This window comes from Equus quagga, chromosome 4, assembly GCF_021613505.1.
Source record: "Equus quagga isolate Etosha38 chromosome 4, UCLA_HA_Equagga_1.0, whole genome shotgun sequence".
NCBI classification, from domain to species: domain Eukaryota; kingdom Metazoa; phylum Chordata; class Mammalia; order Perissodactyla; family Equidae; genus Equus; species Equus quagga.
Genome location: NC_060270.1, coordinates 115,939,245 through 115,965,104, shown reverse-complemented (window position 1 = coordinate 115,965,104; position 25,860 = coordinate 115,939,245). Strand labels below are relative to the sequence as shown.

The 25,860-nt window shown below is 45.1% G+C and overlaps 1 protein-coding gene and 1 long non-coding RNA gene across 3 annotated transcripts in view; one reads left to right on the top strand and one right to left on the bottom strand.

Moving 5' to 3' along the window:
• Nucleotides 1-1,784: 1,784 nt before the first annotated feature.
• Nucleotides 1,785-2,319, bottom strand: LOC124238114 (uncharacterized). The gene is made up of 2 exons (XR_006888244.1): nucleotides 2,203-2,319; nucleotides 1,785-1,997 (listed from the first exon to the last, which is right to left on the bottom strand). It is a non-coding gene; the product is annotated as an uncharacterized LOC124238114 (long non-coding RNA).
• A 302-nt stretch (nucleotides 2,320-2,621) lies between these two features.
• NFE2L2 (NFE2 like bZIP transcription factor 2) overlaps nucleotides 2,622-25,860 on the top strand; it is a 32,951-nt gene continuing 9,712 nt past the window's right edge. The window contains exon 1 of one of the 2 annotated variants that reach the window (XM_046658697.1): nucleotides 2,622-2,804. In XM_046658697.1, coding sequence (XP_046514653.1) covers nucleotides 2,760-2,804 — 45 coding nt within the window. In that variant the 5' untranslated portion in view covers nucleotides 2,622-2,759. Of the gene's footprint in view, nucleotides 2,805-3,494; nucleotides 3,943-25,860 lie in introns of those variants that run through there. The other variant, XM_046658699.1, reaches the window with a different exon arrangement.

The window sequence follows — 25,860 nt, the reverse complement described above, 5'->3', positions numbered from 1 at the left end:
GAGGACTACACAAGCACATCAGTAGCAGGAAGGGTGGTTCATTGGCTGCCACCTTTGGAAACCAGCTACTACAAGCTGAACAAATTTGGAATTTCAACTCTAAATCCAAGAGAGTCTGGATATTTTCTGGCTTGAAGATGGAGTACAATTAAGAGGAAGTGAAAAGAAGAGGGAAGAAGCCTCAAGGTGATGAAGAATTTTGAAACAGTGGTACTTTCTTGGGCCTTTCAAACTTGGCAGATTAGATCACCAAGAAGGTGAAATAAATGGGTCATCACATCACCATTACCCAAACTTTGTGAACTCAGAAGCCTTACTTGATGACGCTTATTTTTTTATAAGAATTCTAGATCAAAGTATTACAATCCTCACACATTTCTAGCATACATGGAGGGTTGTCTTTCCAAAGACAGCAAAAAAATTCACACATGAATGGAAATATACAAGGGTTAGTAGAATGTGAAACCAATTGGGGGAAAAAATAAAATAGTAGCTAGGAGAGCCTAGCAGTAGAAAGGACTCCCCTGGCACTGGGACAGGAGAGAAAAACCGGCATCCTCTATTCTGTTCTCCTGGAGCTTCTCAGCGTGGAGCAACTGTGGCCCAATAGCATAACATGGAAGTTTGGAAGGCAAGGCCTAGGTTCACACATGAAGACATCTCATCTCAGTGTTTGCCGAGACTGGGAACCTCTTTGACAGGGGTGGTCTAAGACTGTGGTTCCCTTTCCTTGTGCTGAACCACCGTTCAAAGCCAAACAGCTTTTCCTTAGTGTTTATTTTTCTTAAACATGTTCAGATTCTTATATTGTTCTCCTCCCTTCGAAAATATGTACTCTGCAGGTGCCTGAAATAATATACATTCAGCAACTGCAGTTTTGTAAAAGTAAAGGTTATTTCATTCAGTCTAAACTCAATGGAAAATTGTTGCTTAACAAGGAAATACCAAACACTTTATAAACTCCTTGAGGGCAGCAATCATGTCATATATGACTTTGGTATCTCCTGCCTCCTGGGCTTACTGTCTGCCTTCACAGATTTAGTAGTTTTAATAAGTAACTTGAATTGTTAACAATATACTCTTGTGCCCTTCTTTGACGCAGAAATGTCATTTCGTTATGTCTTTGCATGTTTCATGTCAGGTCCATTGTACATAATCTCCCCTAAACTTGTTTTCAGTGTGCAGATTATTTTGCAGGCTTTTCACATAACAGCTGAAAGGGTTTAATTCAAGGTGAAGACGCTTGCTTCAATTACAAGGAATTAATTTAGGCTTCACTTACCTCAAGGAATACTTGACCATATTAATTTACACATAAATCCTGTGAGTGTCAAATTACGCAACCAAGAGAAGGTAGTTCTTTGCAGGTTATAAGGCGTTGATCTGCCATACTCAGGCTTTTTTTTTTTTTTTTGGCAACAGGTTTTTGAATGAAATAGTAAAACCACTGCGGGCACAGTCTACTCACCTGGTTTTGCATAATTCCAAGAAGCTAGAAACTGAAAAGCAGGCTTGTTAAAGAGTGAGAAAAACTGTTAACGTATAAGAGAAAAAAAAATTTATTCTCTTTTAAATCTTAAAAGATGTCATAATATTCCTGTTTTCAAGTACTTGAAGTTTTCTGGGGGCAGTAATTTTAAATAATTAAGTGTAAAACGTAATACATACAAAAAGAAAGGTAAAAATTAATCATGATTCTACAACTATTAATATTTTGGCAAACAACTTTCAATTTTTTTCTAGGTACATGTTTTTACAAAACGAGTCCATATTATACAAACAAGTTATTTTATAACTTGATCTTTTTTATTTTTTAAGTTATGTCGTGCGTGAAAAGAAACTTGCAAAGGTTATGGCATGTTGTAGTATTGCACAGCGTTCAAGGACGCCATCTCTGGTGTGGTGTGCGTGCTCTGCTGGGAAGAGAAGCTCTTGGTGGACAATACTGACGACTCTCGGACCAAGAGACTTCTCGGTTTGCCCTTGGCAGCCTGAGCCTAACGAGAGTGCAAAGCGCGTGGGAGTAAGTGGAGGGCGCTTGGGGTGACTGCGAGCACGAGCTCCCTGCGCGGGCCACATTTCCCCTGGGCAAGTCCCACTGGCTCCAGCCCCGGAGGGGACCGAGGGCAGAAGGCCAGTGCACGGTGCGCACGGCCCGCGTCCCAGCCTGCAGCCCCCGCCCCCGGGGCTGGCGCCACTCACGGGCAGTTGGGTGAGATAAAGCGGGGCAAGGTTCTGCAACTCCAAATCAGGGAGGCGAAGCTCCGACACCAGCGCCTTCGCCGGGTCTCCAGGCGTGTTCGTCCCAACTGTTTAAACTGTTTCAAAGCGCCGGAACCCGAGCGACCTTCGGCAAACAACTCTTAATCTCGCGGGCGGACAGCATTAGTCTTGCCGAGGAGAGCAAACTGAGAGGGCGCACCGGGGAGCTAAGGCAACCCTCCTCCCGGCACCCCGCCCGCCCGCAGGGACCCCCGCCCCCAGACCGCCGGCTTCTTGCGTCAGCCGCGACGAGGGTGGGGGATTTTCGGAAGCTCAGCCGGCGCGGCCGGCGGGGAAAGGAAGGGCCCGGGCTCTTGCCCCGCCCTCGGGGGGCGGGAGGCGGAGCGGGACAGGAGCCCGGCCGGCGACTCCGGCTGTGTCGCGGAGAAGCGAGTGCCGGGGAGACCTGAGGAGCCGCTGCTGCCGCCCGTGCCGCGCCTCGAGAGCCGGGACAGGGCCGCCGTCGGGGAGCCCCAGAGCACGGTCCCCACCTCAGTATGATGGACTTGGAGGTGCCGCCGCCCGCACAGCCGTCCCAGCAGGTGCTGCCCCGGCCCTCCGGGCCCTGCGGTGGTGTCAGGACGGGGGCAGGGAGCGAGGGAGCCGCGGCCCGGAAGGGACAGCTGCAGCCGGCTTCTCCTCCCGTCTGTGGCCGGAGCCAGAACTGCAGCGGCCATGCACTGGAGCCGCTGCGCTTGCGCCGGGGCCGGGCTGGGAGGGGGAGCGGGGACCCAAGGGGCCGCGAGGGGAGTCGGGGCGCGGCTGGGTGGGGTTTTGGGGCTACGCCCAAGCTCGGGGGGGAGGGGCGTCTCTAGCCGCGTCCCCGGCCGCCGGAGCTGGGTCACCGGAGCCCCGGGCAGCCCCCCGAATTTGAGCGGCCCCAGGGGCAGCAGGGCAGGAGGGGGCGGACGCTGGCGGTCTGAGCTGGCGCAGCCCGGCCCTTCCGGGGCTGTGCGGCTCCCCCGCCTCGGAGTCGGCAAAAATGTGCCTAGTCACGGGGCCGCTCTCGGGGGAGTTGAGGTCTCCTCGGGGCAGGGACCCGGAGCCCCTCCTCTGCCGCCGCCCCCGGCCCCGACCTCTGGGGGCGCAGGCTGCGGCGCGGGGCTCTTCCCCCACCCCGGGCCGTCTAAGGGTGAAAGTAATCCATCAGTCCATCCATCGGGTCGCTCTTAGGCAGTTTGGCGAGAAAGCCCAACCCCCAGGGTGGGGGAGGGAGGAGGTCCTGAAGTGCCCAGCCAGCTCCGACGCCCCGACGTGCGGCGGCGCCACCGGGCCCCGCGCGCTCCCTCGCGCGGTGGGAAAAGTTCGGGCTCTTAGACCTCGGGTCGGCCCCTCGCGACGCGCGAGGAAGTGCGGGTTGGGGCAGCGGGCTCTGAGGTCGGAGTCGGCCGCGCCCCGGGCTTCTCGATCCCGCGCGGTGCCTCCCCGTGGCGCACGCCGCGTTCGGGGCCTCGGCCTCCCTGACAGTGGCCTGTTGGCTGTCACGGCGGCCCTCGGTTGGCCCTTTCCTGCTTTATAGCGTGCAAACCTTGCCGCGTCGGGGCCAAGGGACAAGTTGGAGCTGTTGATCTGTTGCGCAATTGTTGTTTTCCCCAGGGCGGCTTTGTCTTTGGATTTAGCCTCTCAAATTTGCGATTCCAAAATGTATAAGGCAGAATATTCTGTTCTCTGCTGTCAAGGGTAAGAGTTGCGGGTGTAAATGAGCATTTCTCTTGCTTTTAGATTGTTAGTAATGTTTTGCTTTCATATGTTATTTCTCCTTTGAGTGCTTTATATAGTTGTCCTTTTCTGTTTGAGAATTTGCCTCGATTTCTTAGCATGTTGCTTCTTTTGCAAGGGCGGAGGATGGGACGTTCGTGTTTCATAATGCTTTCCTAACAAGTTCTGTAAATTGTTATAAAAGTGAACAAGTTTCTGTTCATACTTTGTAGGGATTTTAAAGGAGTAGATATTTATGTTTCCAAAATTTTTTTTTTTGTAATTGGGTTCTTGGGGGAAAAAATATTTGGTTCAAGGAAATGTGTAACTTAATAGATAGAGTAAATACGTTTGTGCTCTTAAATGTAAAGTTTTAGATTGATTTTGAAGATCTAAAGTAGGATTTTAAGTTACTGACATTGCATTCATTATGCTTTTTTTTCTTAAAGCTTTTGGTCTTGAACTTTCCCCCAGTAATGATTAGGATTGTATTGCCCGGATTCCCACTAGTGTGAAAAAGTAAACTGTGCTTTCCGTTTAGGTGCTGTTCAAGAGTAATCTATATGAGCAAAAGATATGTGATGCTAATGCACTTAAGTTTTCCTGAATTCGAGAATCGTAGCCTAGAGCCTTCTATTTTTTTTTTCTTTCTTTACTATGTAGTTTAACATTCCATATACAGAGATGCATGAAGCATATGTGCTGCTTTCTCTTTTAAATGTGAATTTTCCAGTTTTGTTTGATAAGGTAACCGCCTTTCCACCTTTGTAATCAGACATCAGTCTGCATATTTGAAGACTATGACAAAAGACAATACAGTAAAACTTAGAATCAATTTCATGTTTATAACTGTGATTCATATTAAATCATTGTTTGTAGTCCAGAAAGATTTGAACAGGGTCAGAAATGGATTTTGACCTTTTTTCAAAGAAATTCCAAGTGTGAGTTGGTTTTGTGATACTGTTTTTGGCCCTCTGTGCAGAGGCCGTTTGACGAACAGGGCAGGAAGGCGGGTCTTAGATTCTGTATCTCCATTAGGTGGAAGCCATCCATTACTCTTTTCAAGGGTGTCTTGGAGAGATAAAGTACTTTGGTCTTGGACTAGACCGATAAGATTATTTTGAAAGAAAAATAGGACAGGCTTCTCATCTCCTGAATGAATGTTAACCAAAGAACAACTTGACTTTTTAGACAGGTGAAAAATCTCTCGAGATTGTGGAAGCAGCATGCAGGAGGATAAATACACAATTCACATCTGTCTTTCTGCATTAAAAATAACTCGGGCCATTTTGAAATCTTTCTTTCTGTTGACTTGGGTTTTTATAAACAATGCTTGGGGGAAAATAGTGTCTTCCTTTAGGATTACCAGGAAGAGTTGAAAAGCAAATACATTACTTTTCTTAATATTTATTTTTATTTGGGATGAATTATACTTACAGAGCTGCATGAGAAAAGGAATTTGTTACGGAGTATAAGCACATTTTTGCGGGGGGGGATTTCCTCTCTGCTGGCTGAACATATTTAAAGGGAGCTTTGCATAAATATTATTTCCTCTTTAACTGTCCCTTCATCTGTGGTTAACTTTTCAGTGTAAACTCTTGGGTGCAGGAAGAATTTGGCACTAAGATTATAATGGATGAGTTATCAGGTGCTTCCTTGCACACCAGGCAGTGTGTTAATTGCTTCACGTGTATAATTTCACAGTAACCCCCTGGGAAATACTATTAGCTCCAGTTTCTAGGTGAGAAAAGAGGCATGGGGAGGGCAAGAGTCCTGCTTAAAGTGACCCAGCTATTGAGTGGCAGAGGTGGGACTCCAAGCTAGGTGGTCCGCCTCCAGATGGCTCTTAATCACCCCTGCCAAACTGGACCAGGATTCATTAAACTTCAAACAGGAGGAAAAGTTCACACTTTAAAAAGTGGATTAATTGAGGGGCTGGCCCCGTGGCCGAGTGGTTAAGTTCGCGCGCTCCGCTGCAGGCGGCCCAGTGTTTCGTTGGTTCGAATCCTGGGTGTGGACATGGCACTGCTCGTCAGACCACGCTGAGGCAGCGTCCCACATGCCACAACTAGAAGGACCCACAGCGAAGAATATACAACTATGTACTGGGGGGCTTTGGGGAGAAAAAGGAAAAAATAAAATCTTTTAAAAAAAAAAAAGTGGATTAATTGAGAAAAACTGGGGGAGGGAGAGGCAGGAATTAAAAAGATTGATCTCTGCACTTTTGCCCTTACCAGGAATTTCTGTGTATGTGAGGGGGTGGTGGCCTTCTTGAAGATAGTGAGAGTAAATACACCCTATCGGTGGAATTAGCACATGGGGACCTTTTAAGGAAGACACAGGGGCCTAGGGGGGTTAATTTAGAGAAGCAGGACTATTTCTTAATATAATCATTGTTTTTTTTTTTTTTTTAAGATTGGCACCTGAACCAACAACTGTTGCCAATCTTCGTTTTTTCTTTTTTCCTCTTCTCCCCAAAGCCCGCCAGCACACAGCTGTATACTCCAGTTGCGAGTGCCTCTGGCCGTGCCATGTGGATGCTGCCCCACCGTGGCCATGTCCACACCCAGGATCTGAACCGGTGAAACCCCGGGCTGCTGAAGTGGAGTGTGCAACCTTAACCACTGGGCAACCGGGCTGGCCTCGATAATAATTGTTTTTTAAAATTCCTGGGATTTCAGCAGTGCCCGAGATTCTGCCTCACGCTTATTCAGGGACCGCTTTCCTTTTTCTTCATTAAATCTCCTGGCTCCTGGAATCTTTGTTCTCCTTTGTTTGCCTTGTTAGTTGGTACCTTCCCCTGTCCCGTTGGCTCTTTTCATTTGGAAGTCGTGGTCAAAAGTAAGTTTGGTACTGAAGATGTATATGGTGATGAGTGGGACAGACAGGCTTAAGCCAGGTTGAAGGAAAGCGGGGAGAATGGTGAGAATTTGAGCTGGCAGCTAGTGGAAACCTGCGGCTCAAATTAGGCACTAATCTTCTGTTTTGGCATTGCTGAATTGAAGCAAGCATAAGGGCTCAGGTGGAAGCTTACTGGGGGTTTTGAGAATACTACATTTCAAAGTTCAATACTTTATTTCTTAGTTTTTTTTTTATTAAGATTATGATAGTTTACAACCTTGTGAAATTTCAGTTGTACATTATTGTTAGTCATGTTGTGGGTACACCCCTTCACACTTTGTGCCCTCCCCCCACCCCCCCCCTTTCCCCTGGTAACCACCAATCAGTTCTCTTTGTCTATATGTTAACTTCCACCTATGAGTGGAGTCATACAGAGTTCGTCTTTCTCTGTCTGGCTTATTTCACTTAACATAATACCCTCAAGGTCCATCCATGTTGTTGTGAATGGGACGATTTTGTCCTTTTTTATGGCTGAGTAGTATTCCATTGTACATATATATCATATCTTCTTTATCCAATTGTCAGTTGCTGGGCACTTAGGTTGGTTCCACGTCTTGGCTATTGTAAATAATGCTGCAGTGAACATAGGGGTGCATGGGACTTTTGGAATTGCTGATTTCAGGTTCTTAGGATAGATACCCAGTAGTGGGATGGCTGGGTCATAAGGTATTTCTATTGTTAACTTTTTGAGAAATCTCCATACTGTTTTCCATAGTGGCTGCACCAGTTTGCATTCCCACCAACAGTGTATGAGGGTTATTTCTTAGTTCTTATCGTTGAACAAATTGTTTTCAGAATTATTGTCTTATTTGTGTGAATTAAGTAGGCTGCAGGATTTTTAGGATCCACTGGATGATTTGCATAAAAGTTGGCCTGAGTAAACCCAGGGTATTTAAATGCCTGTCTCAGCCTCTTCTGAAAGTTTGCTGAAATCTGTTGCACACCAGGCTATAGGAGAACAAGTTTACCATATGCAGTATTTAACCTGCTTCCTTTACCTTTGACTGCCTAAGTTTACTATAAAAGGGAGAATAGAGTTTACATTTTGATAATATGATTTCCAGAAGTTATTAAAATTTCATTGCTACCTGCTTTTAAATATACTCCAACAAACATTTATTAAAAGGGCTCTAAGGTATAGGCCAAGCCCTCTTTAATTGATAATGGTGTGTTTTCTGGAAATGAAAGCAAAAATACGTTTAAGTGTATAATTCCCTAACAGTATTCGAAAAATACAAATCGTGTTCCTGCACCAACCCTTCCCCCCACCTTAAAAAAAAATAATAAGACTTGCGAAACAAAATCCTCCCCTGCCTAAAATGAGAGTTTTCTATGTGTCAGCTCCTGCCACAGGGAACACTTTTTAACTATTAGTATTAAGAATTTTAGGAACTCTGAGGGTGGGGAGCACCTTTAACCAGCCATTTCTATGGCCTGCGTCCTATAATACCTGTGTGTCACAGAGCCTCATCTATGAACGTCTTTATGTGTGTGTGAGCATGTGAGTTTATTTGGCTCAAACTCTGGGGGCAGTAAAGACAAATCCAGGGCATAGGAAGGATTCAGAGCACCACGGCCATCTTTCAAAGGCCCTGTTGATAACTGACCCAAGAGGCATTATAATCCATCAACAGTCTGTATTCTGAAGGATTAAAACAAAACATTCCTTGGCAATGCTGAGTAGTCATTCCTTCTCACAAGCTTGGAAATTGAGACTGTGGGGCCTGTAGTATGGGCAGCATGCTGCCGAGATCCGAACTCTCCATTGCTTTGTTCAAATCAGAGAAGAATGATTGGATGAGAAAAGAAAAATCAGATCATTTTGGCTTTGAAGCCTTCTCCTGAAGTTTTTATTTTCTGCATTAGGCAATTCTCTTTAATGGCCTTTTAAAATCTCTGATACTTATCTGTGAATCTGTGTTTTTTTTGGGTTTTTTCCTCTACAGCTAGATCCTAACTTTCTTTCGAGCTGGGTATTGCATTTATATTTCTTTCTTTTTTTTTTTTTCCAGCTTTATGAAATGTAATTCACATACCATACAGACCACCCATTTAAATTGGACAGTTGATTGATTTAGTGTATTCAGTGTTGGACAGCTGTCACCACAATCAATTTTAGAACATTTTCATTACCCCATAAAGAAACCCCATATCTGTTAGTAGTCACCCCCCATTTCCCTTCAACTCCCTGGTAACCACTCATCTATTTTCTATCTCTATGGAGTTGTCTGTTCTGGATATTTCATATAAATGAAGTCATACCATATGTGGTTTTGTGTGACTGGCTTCTTTCACTTAACATAGTGTTTCTAAGGTTTGACCATGTTGTAGCATATATCAGGACTTCATTCCTTTTTATTGACGATTGTTACCTATAGCAATGGGTCTTCAACTTTGCTGACTATTAGAATCACCATCAGTATTTTAAAATACCGATGCCCAGGCCATATCCCTCATTAAACAGAGTCTCTGGGGTTGGGACCTAGGCATCAGTATCTTTTCAAGCTTCTGAAGGGATTCTAGCAAGCAGTCTGGTTTGGGAACCAGTACCCTGGAGAACCCAGCTCAGTATTGGTACCCATTGAAGGTATTTATATAGTGATTTAGAAAATTTTTCTTCTTCCTCTCCCCAGAGCCCCCCAGTACATTGTAGATTCTAGTTGTGAGTGCCTCTGGTTGTGCTATATGGGATGCCGCCTCAGCACGGCCTGATGAGTGGTGCCATGTCCACACCCAGGATCCGAACCAGCGAAACCCTAGGCCGCCGAAGCAGAGCGTGCAAACTTAACCACTCAGCCATGAGGCCGGCCTGACAACATCTAAACTTTAAGGTGTCCTAGCGAATGTTTGAAATCCAGTAAATATAATTGGAGCTCTTTAATCCCTCATGGAGATATGGGTAATAATTTTGTTATCAAAAAATTTTCCCCAAGTGGGTCAGTAGAATTTTTCTTTGTTTCTTGTCAGGAATGTGGCCTGTGATAACCTGCAGTCTGGATTATTTGGGAATAGCAGAGAAAAGGCAGTGAGGCCAGGATGCTTAGGACAGGTGTTGGAGCCTGGAAGCCAGGACAGAACTTTGCCTCACCCTAGGAAGCTCTGTGCTCTTCGTTCCCAGGCCTTGTTATCATCTCCCGTTAAAAAAACAAAAACCTGTAGTAGTTAGGTTCGCACGATCTGCTTCAGTGGCCCAGGGTTTCGCCAGTTTGGATCCTGGGAGCGGACATGGCACTGCTCATCAAGCCATGCTGAGGCAGCATCCCACATGCCACAACTAGAAGGACCCACAACTAAAAATACACAACTATGTACCAGGGGGCTTTGGGAGAAAAAGGAAAGAATTAAATCTTTAAAAAAAAAAAAACCCCAAAACTTAAATGTGCAAAGCAGCTTTCGGCAACCCAATTTTTTGGTTCTCTGTATCTACCTGCTAAAGTCAACCTTGTAGTCTGACCACAGTGGGTACCATTGTCCTTACCCGAATGGCTGTCTGGTTTACATACCTGGAGACTGGGCTAACTTTCACATTGTTTGCATGTGTGTACGTGCGTGTGCATGTGTCTTTGTTGTACAGCACAGCAGTCTCACTTGAGAGACTTGAGGGTATGGTTCAGGGCCTTCTGAGCTGGCTTAGCCCTGCCTTGCAGACAGGGTGGGAACACGCCCAAAAGGGAGTGGGCACCCTGGTGCCAGCCACAGCCTCTCTCCAGTGTCGTCAGGCAGAGCTTGTGTGGCCCAGCTCCAGTCTTTCCCTGACTGTCGCCCCATTGGAGGGGTACATTCGGTCACCCCTCAGGACGCTGTCTGCTTTTCTAACTCTAGTCATCAGTAGTTTACAGTTCTTTTAACCTGTCCTTCCTATTGCTTTAAGATTTCAGAAACGATATCTTATTCTTTTCACTTGTTCTTATGAGTTTTGTGCTGAATGATACACATAATACGTGTTTAAAGTATCTTAAAACAGAAGGATTTTAGTGTTAACGTTAGGCCATGTGCAGTGCATACTTGTATTTCACTGGCTCATTTTTCCCATTCAGTGCCTTTTCCCTTCTTTGCAGGAATGTAGCCGACATTCAGGGTGGGTTAGTACCCATCTCCCAACCCTCCGATGTCTGTGTAAGAGGCAGGGACACTATCGACTGGGTAGGGAGGTGGCCTACTGATAAAGGATACAGAATTGTGTTTTACTCCAGACTTGACAGTCTTTTGTCTTCTCTGCTTCAGCACAGAATGATAATATCACACACGGATGCAGAATCCACCCACTCCCAGCCTAAGGGATTAGAACACAGGGAAGAATGATGCCGTGTGTGGTTGCCTCCGGTGAAGGGAACCGAACAGAGGAGTGACACATGAGGGAGCTGCACTCCTTCAGGTGCTCCGGGGTTGACTAAGAACCTGTACTTTCTGCTGGTTTGGTTTACGGTACTGGAGCCAGGGAGCCCTGCTGCTCTGTCTAGAGTGTTGGAGAACCAGAGATTTTTTTGACCTAGCCAAAAAAAATTTTTTTCAACCATTAAAATCCTGATAATGAAAACCATCCAAAATAAAAACTATCTTTTTACTTTTAAGAGGAAAAATTGCCAATTTTTGAAGTTGTTTTTGTTCTTGGTAATTTTCAAGGAAACATAATTAAAATAGACCTTGAGGAACCAACCCCTAAGGACAAGAGCAGGGCTGGCTGGCTTTATGCTGGCTGACGGCCTCCCTCACTCCCGGCCCGTAGTTCTGCGCTGGTTCCCAAGCTGAGACCAGGACCAAGAAGGAGACCCGTCCTGTGGGTTCAGGTACTTTCTTCTCCTGCAGAGACAGAGGTTCACCGTATGCTAGAAACTTCTTTACCGGGCTGCATGTTTGCAGGAATCCTTGCTGCAGCAGTGGATTGAGAGTCAGGATGGTGACGCCCAGGGGGGAGATTCCAGGTTACATTTCACATGGAAAACAGCTTCTAGAATTAAAGGGAGAGAGGCTGGGAGGAAAAAGAAAACTAGCTTAAGAGAGTTCTTTTTAATGAACCCAGGAGGAATACAGCCTTATGGGACTCTTCCTGAGGGAAGCCTCAGGCTGACCCAGAATTTTTACCTGCGGATGTCCTAAGTCTGTAATACTCAGATTCGCTCTTCAACGTGCAGTTTGCACTTAGGTTCTCCATGTGATAAAACGGAAAGCATTTCCAAGTATTTACTTGTACTGTATTTACACCTATTACCTTTAGTTTGGTGTGTGTGTGTGTTTTAAGGAAGATTAGCTCTGAGCTCACATCTGCCTCCAGTCCTCTTCTTTTTGCTGAGGAAGACTAGCCCTGAGCTAACATCTGTGCCCATCTTCCTCTATTTTATATGTGCGACGCCTGCCACAGCATGGCTTGATAAGCAGTGCCATGTCCACACCCAGCATCAGAACCAGCAGACCCCGGGCCGCTTAAGTGGAGTGCACGAACTTAACCAGTGGGCCAGCCCCATCTTTAGTTTTTTTAACAACCCTGTTAATAAAGGTTTTATCATTACTGAGAAAAACTCTTTGGAAAGGCTAAGAAACAGGCCAGAGTTCAGTTTAGGAAACTAGAAACCACATGAGATATTTCAAACAGAGGGAATTTAATATAGGAAATAAATAATATAGGTGATGGGAGAGCTGAGAAGCCAGCCAGACAACTGAGAGATTAGCAGCCTCAGGAAGCCACTGCCACCCCTAGGGCTGGAGGGGTAGGGGGTGGAGGTGGAATTCCAGGCTCTGGCCTATCCTCCCGAAGCTGGCACTGCATCAGGTGCTGGGACACCGGCAGAGGGGCTCTTCCTCTCACCTTCCAGCATCTCTTCACTGCTCACTACCACCCAAACCCCTGGTGGAATGTAGTTGGCAGCCAGATGGCAAGGAAGCCTGGGATCAGAGCAGGGGCAGGCTGGGGAAGGGATCTGGAAGGCACTGCAGTCACACAGCTGGTAAGAGCTAGAGCCAGGACTGGAACCTTCTTTGCCATCAAAGTCCTTGCGCTTTCTTCACACCATCTCCTTTTAGGAATCTCAGACAGACCTGGTGCTTTGCCTTTGGGGCACTTGTCACACCTGCTTGAGGGTGAATTGTGTGAGATCCCACACAGCATGAGATTCACGTTCCCCGCCTGCAGGGGGATTGAGACCGCAATGCCTACTTTATTCTGACTTGCACAGACTTTTTATAGCTATATATTCCTTCTAGTTAATGGAGTGCACCTGTGTGACCACAGACTCACTCAGTAATAACGTAATCTTAGGAATTCCTCTAAAGACGCGGGTGGAGGCTGTATGAGGGGAGTTCCTGATTTGGAGAAGTCTTCCTGTTGTTGGTAGGCTCTGTGCCCCCTCCCACCGTGAGGTGCCCCTACGATGCCAGGGCAGGATTGCTTATGTGTGGATGTTTGTGGTGTTGCTGAGGGACTTGGCACTCTGGGTCTTGAATTTTGGGGTAGGTTCAGAAAGGAGAGAAAGCGGCTTGAGAAGAGCTGGGGGAACCTCACGTCTGTTCTCATTGATCCTGATAAAGCCTTTTCTCCCCAGAGAGATGTGGGTGGAAACGACTCCCCTAGATAAAAACTCATTCATCTCCCTCTCTCTGGGAGCGCGCGGCACTCGCCCTGGGCCACAGGTGTCCGGAGTTCACCTGATAACAGTCCAAGTGTGCTGTGAAGCTTCAGGGATGGCGGGTGTGCTGGCCAAGATGATAATGGAGACGGAGGGAACAATTACTCTTTCATTTCCGTTCACGTTACCAACTCACTTTAACGGTATGAGAACCGTCCTTTTGATGTTGGAAGATCGCTGAATACAGGCAACTAGCAATTTCATGGGGAAGAAAAGGGGAAAAAATGAACATTTACTGAACATCTGCTAGCCCTGTAGTACGTCCTAGACCTGTTCTCTTGATCTTGACACTAACTCTGTAGTGATGGGGGCTGCTATGTCCATTTCACACACGAGGAAACCTGTTCAGAGAGAGAAAGTAACTTGTCCAGGGCCGTGCCACTCAGGTGGCAGAACAAGGATTTAGAATGTCTGTAATCCCTGCTCTCCTTTTCCTGTTTTCCTCCTTCCTTCCCTTCGTTCTTTCTTTACTGTCTAATGACTATGAGTGCTTTGTTAGATGCTAGAGAGTGAGGGACTCCTTTATGAAGATTAATTAAGACAGTGTCCCTACCTCAGGGAGCTGGCTCAGTGTTTATCGTAGAGGGTGCTGCTGGCACGTGGGCTGGACTTCCCTTTGGAGTGGAGGACTGTCCCACATTGTAGGATATTTAGCATCACTTTGACAACCAGAGCACAGTAACCCTCCCTCGTCCCCACACAGTTCCAGTTGCTCCTAGGTACCACGGTGATTCATTGACTTCGAGAGAAAGTTTGAAGCCAGGCTACTACTGCTTGTGCTCAGGAAATCTCAGGATACTGTTGCTTCCTTGTTCTTTGTAGGGAGGTCCACCATTTCCTCAGATGACAGCCTGTTCACACCTTTTATTCTAAACTGGAGGTGGGGGAGAGATCATAGAAAGTGATGAAAGCTCTAGAAACCAGAGCGACCAAGTACCTTTAGGCTGAGGGAAATAACCAGTGTCCTCTAAGAAAATACACTTAATCAATATTTATATTGATTGATATTTTATGCAGGTTGCAAAATTCTTTAGTGGATATTTGAAGATACTATCATGTTTTTTCTCTCAAAAAAATCAATTTTTATCGTTAACTTGAAGAAGTGTGCATTTATAGTTCTTAAGATATGATACTTTGTTTTTCGTAGAGTACCCAGAGAATAATTTGAAGTATTATTACTGTGAAAGAAGTTAAATAATTTTTCTTTGACTAATAGTTGGGTCATAAATGATATTAAACATGATACCTTTGTTACATAAGTAATTAGAACTCTTTATCCCAAGACACCTTAGGTATACAATGAAAATACTGACTTCTGAGCCTAAACTTACACTTATTCATTCCATAAATATTTATTAGGTATTTACACACCCTAACGAACTTTAAGGGCAGGAAGTTGTTTTAATCTTCCAAGATAATGCAGCAAATGTATTGTCCTCCTTAAAGGACATTTGCTTTTCAAATGGCCCCTATTCTGAGTTAATCTATGCCTTTGCTCTTTGTACGCCTGGATTATAGGGCATGTTTCCTACCATAATGACTGTAAATTACTTTACATCTCTATCTCCTCTGCTCAAGGTATAACTTCCTCTAGGGTGGGGACTGTATTTTATTCATTTTTGTAACTCTGGCGTCTGGCACCATGTCTGCTGCTTACTTAGTCGTAACTGCTTCATAAATGTGAGAGAGAGTCCATTACTGCCCTCTAGGAGGTTGGTATTTGTACAAGCTCATCTGTGCTATGTGACAGTTCCATGACAGTGCAGAGGAGAAAGTGTCACTTGCAACTGGGGTGCTCAGAGAGGACATCCTGGAGGAGGGAGCATTTTAACTAGATTTTTTAGGGCAGTAAGATTATTTGACTCACGCTTCCGTGGGAAGCCCGAGGGAGGGTGCAGGCATGTGTGGGTGGTGTACTGGTCATACTGGGTTGCTAGGACTGAAAAAGTTAAGTTGGGGCTGGCCATAGAGGGCCTTCGGTGCCCATGTGTGGTGTTTCAAGTTTATATGAGGCATCTGGAAATCACTGAAGGCTATAGAAAGGGCAAGACATGTGAGCCGGGTGTGGACGGGAAGTGATTATGGCCTGTGAATTGGCAGATGAAGAGGTTGGAGGCAGAGAGATGGTGAGGGGGCTCTTGCTGTGGTGTGGGTGTGGCATCAGCACATGTATTGAGGATCTGTAATTCTAACTAGTTACCACCTTTGTTGGCCATTTAAGGAGAATTTTTTTAAAGCCCCCTTTTTAAAGGAGGGGAGTAGATTTTCTCCTTCTGTTGGCCCCATCACAAAACCATTTGTGCTCAAGCTTGCACACGCTGCTGTTTCTGTGTTTTAACAGAAACGCATCTGCCAGTGTATTCATTCCATTGATGAAAGGAGAGGAAAAACCAGCCAGAAGTTGCCTTTTTGCTTTAAGGATGGATAGGTTTCTTCTCCAAGGAAGCACAGGGGGAGTTTCTCTTGGCCCTTCTCTAAGATCAGTTTACTCTTCCTGTCTTCATTCAGCTGTAACAGTCTCATTGTTGGCTTCCAGTCCCAATAGTAAGCAATATTCATCCAAGAAAAGACAAGAAGACAATATCCCCTTTGCTCTCCCACGGGCTTTCCCCGTGAGTGTGAGCTCACAGCTCTGCATCTAACAGTTGTGCTGGCGGCAGCTGCAGTCTCCCCGGCTCTTCCAGGTGCTGGCTGGTGTGTGAACAGCTTTAACAACTTGATTTTGTCGTGGGCACTCCTTTCTCTGCCCTGTGTGGTAGGGAGCAGAGAACTGAGGCCTGGAGAGGCTAAGTTGATAGATATAACAGTGGGCTGTGCCTCAGTTTTACCATGATTAGAATGTGGATGACACCTCCATCACAGCGTTCTTAGAATTAAGTAAGAAACGAACTGGGCCCAAGACCTGGCACATGGTATACATTCAACAAATGGTGGCTGTGATTACTGTTATCGTAATTCTATTTCTCCTTTGTCAGGGATGTTTGAATGTGTGGGGATCGGAGATTGCCATGGCCCACTGGAAAAAAAATCCCTCCTTGAATTCTAGCTGTGTCACGGCATAAAGGTCCGTGCCCTTTTCGCTCTTTGCTCTGCACTTCTCATTCTCCTGTGGTCTTCCCTGCGCTCTCCCTGGCCTCATGTCAAGGCCTGACTATTGTGGACATTGAAGCCTCTCTCTCGAGAAAGAAAACTGATCCATGACAAGGCCTTCCGCGTGCCCTGGCACAGCAGAGGGCCACATCCTGCCCCCGTCTCTCCTGTGGGACCCTCCACCTGTCTGCTGGAATCCCTGCCCTTATGTGGCTCATCAGCCATCTCACTGAACTCCTTCCCAGGCACACTCCTTCACCTGAGGCAGAATGTCTCACTCTCCGGTCCAGGGCCTAGAAAAAGGACAGTGTCCACAGGCAAGTTGAACGAACAGAGTTTGGGGAGTGGAAGTGCATTATGGAAGGCTAAACCCAAACATGAACTGAGCGGACTCTTGTGGCCCTGTCTTCTTTCTAACCCCAACCCCTTCTTTTAGTCTTTAAAGACTAAAAGATTTCTTTTATAGTAACCACCCCCAAGTAACTCCGGCCTGAAAAAAAGGGGAGAGTGGTGAAGGGAAAGAAGACCTCTAGAAGACCCTTGGGAGATGACACAACTGAAAATGGTTTACACTTACTACCCTTTCTTGTTGCCATGCAAATGTCTGAAACATAAACAAGTTATGACCTCACTTTCTATTTTTTGTATAGTGCTTAGACCCAGAAGCCTAAAAATTAGATGCTTCTCATGTTCATTTGACACCTGCAAAGGGAGTTGAATTTATTAATAGTATTATTACCTTACCCATGGGTTGTCCCCCCCCCCCTTTTTTTTTTTTTGCTGAGGAGGATTAGCCCTGAGCTAACATCTTTTGCCAATCTTCCTCTTTTTGCTTGAGGATTATTCACTCTGAGCTAACATCTGTGCCAGTCTTCCTCCATTTTGTCTGTGGGTCACCACCACAGTGTAGCCATCAACAAGCAGTGTAGGTCCATGCCCAGGAACTAGACCACAGCAGAGTGTACCAAACTTAACCATGAGGCCATGGGGCTGGCCACTGTCCCCTGTATTTTTAAGAGGCATTCAGATACTTTTTTTCATATGAAAAACAATTCCATGAGGGAGGTATTATTGTCTTGGTTTCCCTTCCAGGAACAGCACAATGAGGGTAGGTGGCTAGGCCAAGGCCACCTCATACAGCTCGTTAGCAGCAGAGCCGTGGTTGGCTCCACACAGCCTCCCTGAGGAGAGTCAGGTTATCCTGAAGGAGAAGCCTGTGTTCTTAAAAGATTTTATTTTTTAAAACGATTTTATTTTTTTCCTTTTTCTCCCCAAAGCCCCCTGGTACATAGTTGTATATTCTTCGTTGTGGGTCCCTCTAGTTGTGGCATGTGGGACGCCGCCTCAGCATGGCCGGATGAGCAGTGCAGTGTCCATGCTCAGGATTCAAACTGGCGAAACCCTGGGCCATGCTTCAGTTTCCTTGTTCCAAAAGGGCGATGACAATATACCACCTACCTTGCAGATTGGTGCAAATGAGAGTATAAATGAGATAATGGATACAAGTGCTTGGAATAGTGCTGAGCACATAGAACGTGGACAATAAATGTTGGCCATGCTCTTATTGCTTAGATGATGCCATCCCTATCTTTGTCTGGATCTAGAATATTGGCAGTGTGATCTTTCATGCTCAGATCTTAATGTGAAGGCTCACCAGGAAACCACTGTCCTTACATATTTATTTAGCGGGCTAGTTGAAAGGATTTACATTAAGGAAAATAAAAGATTCCTAATCTGATTTTGAAATAGAACATATATACACACTAATTATAATTTCCTTTATAAGAGGTTCAAACTCCTGCCTGGCAATTGGCAACAGCAGTGTGCACTGGGCATTTTCAGAGGTTGACATCTGAAAGCAGTTGAAACGTAATTTCCAAATTCAAGATTAGTTCATATCCTTAGTTGGAACAGATAGTACTGTCCCATCACCTAAGCCCCTCATTTCTATCCATTCTTCACGTGACCTTTGCAATAATCTGGTAATTAATTGTGTGGCATCGGGACCATCACATTGCTGAATAACATCAAGCTTATTTATGAGCCCTCTTGGTAATTCAGACTCACCAGCACTTTCAGGTCATTGAAGTAGCTTTTTACAAATAATTTGCTATGAGTATAAATACTAGCTGTTGTAGTTTAGAAGCCTTAATGTTGCCGGTGTATCCTCAGGAAGTAATTTGCAAAACAGAAGAGTTGGGTTCAATAGAATTCCCGCCTGAGGAATGTTGAGGGCCCACTTTGTAGGCTGCCCCAGAGCTCTGCTGGCACTGGGCACTTGTCACCCTCGAGCGCTTGAAATGGAGCTAGTGCAACTGAGGAACTGAGTTTTTGATTTTAATGAATTTTAAGTTTAAAAACAGGAGCAATATAAGATATTTTTCTGTACCCTTAACCTCGTCCTGGTAGGCCTGCATTTCAGGGGATCATGTCACGCAAGATTTGTTGTAGTGTATTTGAGTGTGCTCATCACTTCTGATATCTCAATAATTTTTAAATTTTGGTTACATGTTAAAAGAATTTTTGATATATTGGGTTAAGTAAACATATTAAAATTAAATGCACTTTTTTTTTTTTTAGTAAGGCTACTAAAAATTTCTAAACTCCACACGTGGCTTGCGTTGTATTTCTGTTGGACAGGACTGCTTTAGAGCGTCCGTTACAAGTAGCTGAAATTAGCTTGTTTTAAAATGCAAAATTAGTTTTCAGACTGACCTATATTTTGGACTTGATAGAATCAGAGGTATTTAGGGGCAGGGATGCCGGGAGTCACCTAACCCAGCCCTATCCCTGGGCAGATGAAGAAACTGAGGCTGAAAGTTACGGTGGAATGGCAGGACCTAGTCCAGGTGGGGAGTGGAACCTGGTGTTCTTTACAGCCTTTGGCTTTGGGCCCTGGGTTTGCTTGGCATTGGAAACATGCTAGGTGTCAGGGCTGCAAAGAACTTAAACTTCCACCAGATCCAGACTGAGCAAAAGGCCTTTAAAAGAAATTATTTTAGGGGCCAGCCCGGTGGCACAGCGGTTAACTGAGCACGTTCCACTTGGCAGCCCGGGGTTCACCGATTCGGATCCCCGGTGCAGACATGGCACCACTTGGCAAGCTATGCTGTGGTAGACATCCCACATAGAGAGTAGAGGAGGATGGGCACGGATGTTAGCTCAGGGCCAGTCTTCCTCAGCAAAAAGAGGAGGATTGGCAGCAGTTAGCTCAGGGCTAATCTTCCTCAAACATAAATAAATAAATAATTATTTTAGGTCGTAAGCTGTGCCTACCAGTGGGCAGTGTGATCACTTCCGTGCTTGACATGTATTTTTGTTGGGCAGTATAATGATACTTTCATGGAGAATAGTAATAAGTAAAAATAATCCCCACGCTTTGTGTGAACATCTACTCAGGAAAACTCCATATTTCTGGTTTTCATATATTTTAATTTAAGAAGTCCTTTTTCCAAAGCCACAGGTTTTAAACCAGGCCCAGAGCTTTTGTCCTTGAGGAAAAGACTGAGCACTTGACTTCGTGTGTTTATTGTTTGTAGGTGTCTGAGATGATTTGGCAAAAGTTTAGGTCTGTTTTATGGTGGTGTTTTCTTATGAATGTAGCAAAACCAATTTAAGGAAGAAGCCACTGACAACTACAAAGAAAACCCATAGAGCAAACCAGAATTTTATTTGTTGTTTGAGGAGTGGAAGAGGAAAGGGAGGCACTAGGATTTAGTAAATGGTGACGTGATGTGACGTATGGGCACGTCCATCAGGTTTAGAGGAGGGCGCTTCTGTCGCCGGTGCAGCTGACAAGCTGTGTGACCTGTGATACTTACCCTGCCTCAAACTCAGGGTCTTCATCTCACCGATCTTCACAGTAGTGTACAGATGAAAGGACATGATGATACAAATGACAGTGTTTTGCTGTTAAAGCACTACCAGTGTAAGTAAGGGCTGGTGTCTCCAAGGAGAGATGTAGAACTATTTCTTGGGTCACACTTGGTCTTAATGTGCCCTTGGATGAGTCAGTCAGGTTTGGAATGTGCATTTAGTGAGTACATGACCCTGACCCCATGATTCAGGGTTCTCAGGGGTCCATATTGATTTTGAGCCACTTTTGCTCTTGGTAGCAGAGATGATCTGCCTGAAGGGGCTTAAAACTGGGAGGCTCCAGTCTTATCATATTGAGCACAGGCACAGCCTTTAGAAAACGACTCGTATTTAGAGCCTGGGGGTGGAGGAAGGAAAGTTCTTTACAGAAAAATGGAGGTCACACATCGGTCAAATAACAGAGTTTTATAGGTCATTAATGTGGCTGCAGGGTGAGATGCCACACAACAGTTTTGAAAAGGTCTCTTTTCACAGTAATTCCTACTATTTCATGAATTTTAAGTAATAGAAATTGCAGTAGGAAAGTCTAGTTCGAAATCTAATTTGTGTTAGGTTGACCAGATGGCCCTCCTGGGTTCTGCTCAGTTGGATGACACCTCCGGCCACTTACCCATTTAGCATGTCTGGGCCTCAGGATCCTCATCTATAAACCTGGGGTTTGGACTGTGGCCTCCAATCACCGTCAGCTCTCCTTAGTCAGTTGTGTGTTCCAAATGTAATTTAATGCCTGACAAACATCTGTTCCTGAGAGAGACATTCCTAGAATGAATGCCTTTTCCTGGTCTTTAAGGAGCTGGTAGATGGGTCAGCCCGCTGGACTCACTTTTCCTTTGAAGTTTACCTCATCTCTTAGAAGGGCTGAGGTTGCTGATTTTGCCTGCTGCGCCTGAGTGTTTCGGCTGTTGGCACTCTGCCCAGCATCTGTTTTATCTGTGTGCACCGTGGTCTTTACATTTCATGCTCCTCAAATGTTCTGCCAGCTCCAAAGGCACCAGCCAAGGTCAGCTTGGCTGGAGCAAGGCTGGGAGCAGACAGATGGTTACAGAAGTGCTGTTGGCCGGTCAACGGACTGTACATAAAGTTTATTCTTTTCTTGAGCTTTAGTTTTATTGTTAAAAGATTGTGGGAGGGGCTGATGTTGAAGTTATTCTGGAATTAATAGAGGAAACCTTGTATAGGTGGTTAATGCGTGTTTATTGAGTGGGTACTATGTGCTGATATGATGCAGGGTGTGAAGGACCCAACATGAGTTGGGAAAAAAGTGGGGAAATGGGCACACTCACACGTTGCTGGAGGGAGTGTAAAAGGTACAGCCTCTGTGTAGAGCTGTTTGGCAATATCTAATTAAAAATGCATATACTCCTTGACCCGGCAACTCTACTTCTAAGTATTTATCCCACAGATATCCTCACACCTTTATGAAATGATTTATGTAAAAGGATATTCATTATAGCATCTATTTGTAATAGCAAAAGATTAGAAATAAAAGTCCAATGAGGGACAGATTAATTACATAATTAAATAATATATGATGGTTATAGTACATCTTTATAATGAAAAACTGCTCAGCCCTTAAAAATAATGGAACAATCTATGTCCTGATGTAGAACCATCTCTACAATGTATTAAATAGGGAGAAATAAGTGTGGAACGCTGTGATTATGTGTGACTGTGTGTGTGTGTCTGTGTGTGTGTATTTAATAGAATATCTTGTAAGAAAACACAAAAAACCGATTCCAGTGGTTGCCTTGGGGAAGAGTACCTGGGAAGTTACTTTTGCAACTTTTAAATTTTGCACCTACATGTCTATTAAAAAAGGTATTGTCATGCCCTAAAGGAGTGTACAGTTTCATCAGACCTTTGTAAGAAAGCCCAGAGAAGACATACGAAGTACGAGGTAAATACTGCCTTTGTGGGAACAGTGATTTAAATGCTAAGTTGTCCTTGTCAGTTAAGTTGAACTGATTTGCCCCTGAGTTTTCAGGACAGGCAGGTCTGAGTGTCGAGGGCTGACTCCCAAGTCCTAGTGTCCCGCCTGGGGAGGGGGCAGCCGCGCGAAAGCACTTTGCAGACCTCGTCTTGTAGTGCGCTGGCGTGGGAGCGCACCACGGCATGGGAAGAGCGAGCCTGCCAGGCTCGGAACCAGTTCTGGGTTGGAATCCTGGCTTTGGTACTTGCTGAACATGGGATTTGGGGCAGGAGTATTCGATTCCCAAAGCCTGAATGTGCTCATCCGTAAGTGAAGATGAACCACCTCCCTCGAACCACTGCAGTGAGGCTCCGATGGGACAGTGCGCGAACGCGCCTGTGAACCGTGCAGTGCCCCGCAGGCGCCAGCCCTAGCAGACGCTGGTAGTACCTGCAGGCTGGTAAGCCGGTGCAAGAGATGCTCATTAAAAAAGTAAAGTGAACCAAAAACCTATCTTTTTCCCCCTCTGCCAAATAATTTAGCAAGAGCTGTAAAATTGAAAAGTAGACCATAGGTGGTTTTGGGATCCTTGACCTCTGACCTTGAGGCAAGTCATTTCACCCTCCAGATCTGTTTCCCTATTTGAGAAGTGAATATGTGAGTCCTATGGTCCTTTGCATTTGTAGCGTTCCGTGACAGTGTGGAATTAGCATTAATTCCCATCTCGGCTGAGATGAGTCATTCTGACCAAAAAGTCCAAATGTGGGGAGGAAGTCTCTACGCTGGAGACGCTGAGCCTCTGGGGAAAAGGGGGAAAACAGTGCTGCCATCAAGAGGGGAGCCCACGGATGCTTGAAGTGAGAGGAGGTGTGTTCGTTGTTTCTTGGAGTTCTCTCCACCTCCTTCGCCTCCTTTGCTTTCAAACGTTCACCTGGACTAGACCTTTGGAAGCCAGGTTGACCCCTTGTTTATTGGGAAGGATCTTCATACAGTTGTGAGTGGCGTACTTTATGTCAGGTGTCACTCGGTGAGGTCTTCCTGTGCAGTTGAGTGATGCTTCCCCCGTGCTGCCTTGGCTCCTACATGCTTCTCATCACATCTCAAAACTAAGATCAGAGACTGTCTCTTATTTATCTTTGTGTCCCCAGCACCATTCCTGACACCTGAGAGGTGATCTCTACATACGTATTAGATGGCAGATGATCCATTCAGGGTCGTCTGCACACTAATCTTCTTGATCTCCACCACCATCTTCATCATCATTCTGGTAAAATGAGGTTTTAGCCATTAGTAGCTTATTTTGAGAAATGTTTCAAACTTGAAAAAGTCCACACTAAAAAAAGTTAAACAGACCCCTTGAAATGTATTAAAAACTAAGTGTTTTAGATAGTCTATATGTATTACAACATATATACGTATCTAAAATTCTGCATCACCACGGCATACAAGGTCTTTGGCTAGCAGCAGTAAAGAGCGTATAGTACTTACTTCGCCCCAAAGCCTTCTTACTTTTTTGAGGTAATCGTAGGCAGTTAAATCTGAAAAGGAGCTTTAAGCTTGAGATAATTTCTTTTTACAAATGCAGGAGGCAAAAGAGGGTAAAGGATCACACAGGGTGTTTAGAAGTGGCAGAAGTGGCTGTAAAGAGCGCCAGAGGTTAAGCGTGTTGGAGCATGCCCTCCCTCTGGGGGATACCCTGTAGGAGGAGGGTGCACGAGAACGGGCAAGCAGGGGTGTCTGACCTCAAGGTGGATGGCTGAGCCACCTGGTTAGCCCACACCCAGTTAATTTCAGTGTCGATAGGGAGTCAGAGCCAGTGCTCCTAAAGGTTCCACTGGAATATGGTTTGCGTCCGTGTGTTTCCTGTAGAATCACTCTAACAGTGATGGAAGACCCACTCACAAAGCTCCTCTCATGTGTGGAGGGTGGCTTCCAGAACTGAACACGCACGGCTTGTTCAGGCACGGGGATGAGATGAGAAAAACGTATCCAAAAGTTTGCTTGTCAAAGCAAGCCATTCTTTTGGCAGAGTGGTGATGACCCTTGCAGAAGTCCTTGACAGCCTAACAGCATCCTCCTCACGTACAAACCACCAAAAAATAACTCTGTTGGGACCCAGGTGTGAAACTTCTCATGGAAAAGTTGGATCCATGCACTTTTTGTAGTAGGTGGTATCACCTACTATTTTGGAAACTAACTGTCCTTCCCGATTTCTTTTTGGCCAAACACATGTGTGCCTCTTGAGAAAATAAACAGTCCAAGTTCCTATTCTATTTACTTTCTAGTTTTGCTTTATCTTTTCATCATGCTTTGCCGTCTGCAGACAAGCATAACTGGTGAGAGTTCCAGTAAACTGGCTGGATCATATTTCTTAGATTGAGTCATTGCTGAGAAACTTGTTTGTGAACAGGAAGCAGCCCATGAAAATGTCTGTCCCTAGTCACAAGCCAGACTGTGAGGAACACAGTTGAAACACAAAAGGGTAGAAGGATGATTCTAGAACCCAGGAAATAGTAAATTTGTGATCCACGGTTTTAACTTGTTGAATAATTCGTCACTTGGTGTGTTTTTGAGAATTTTTATGTTGTTAAAAATTGCTAGTTGGGGGCTGGCCTGGTGGTGCAGCAGCGGTTAAGTGCACACGTTCCGCTTCGGTGGCCCTGGGGTTCGCCAGTTTGGATCGCAGGTGCAGACATGGCACCGCTTGGCAAGCCATGCTGTGGTAGGCATCCCACATATAAAGTGGAGGAAGATGGGCATGGATGTTAGCTCAGGGCCACTCTTCCTCAGCAAATTGAAGAGGATTGGCAGCAGTTAGCTCAAGGCTAATCTTCCTCAAAAAAATAAATAAATAAATAAAATAATCGCTCATTGTTGAATATTGGGGAAATAATCCTTAGTAAGCTTTCTCTAGAAGGAAAACTTGGATTAGTGATAACTGTTACTACCTGTTAGGAATCTCTGGCGACATATATAACTGGTTGCTAGGCCAGTTATTTTTTTAAATGGAGCTGTAGTTACACAGAAATTAACCTGGTGACATTTACACTTGGCCGAGATGGCTATGAGGCCCCTTCCATCTCTAACTTTCAGTGATTTTATTTATATATATATATTTATATATATATATATATATATATATATAGTGATTCCTTGCTTTTTTATCACCTACTTCACAATTATTGTAGCAATATATTCAAAAGTTAGCAAATCAGTGCAGTAGAACCAAAAGTACTTGAATGTGGGCAAAGGTTCTTGGTAAAGAAGAACCTGTCATCTGCCTTCTCTAGAACTCCCGCTGAGAAAACAATGAGCATTGGGTATCTTGCAATGAAGCAGTGGGAGAGAAGCAAAGAGAGCTCAAGAGGTAGGTAAACATTTATGGAATGTAATGGTCATCAGCGATGTGTATTTTAAAAACACCTGCTTGTGTCATTTTACTTTATTAAGGATTCTGACTGCAAAGTAGGGCCTTGTGAATCAAGCAGATCTTTTCTGCTGTTT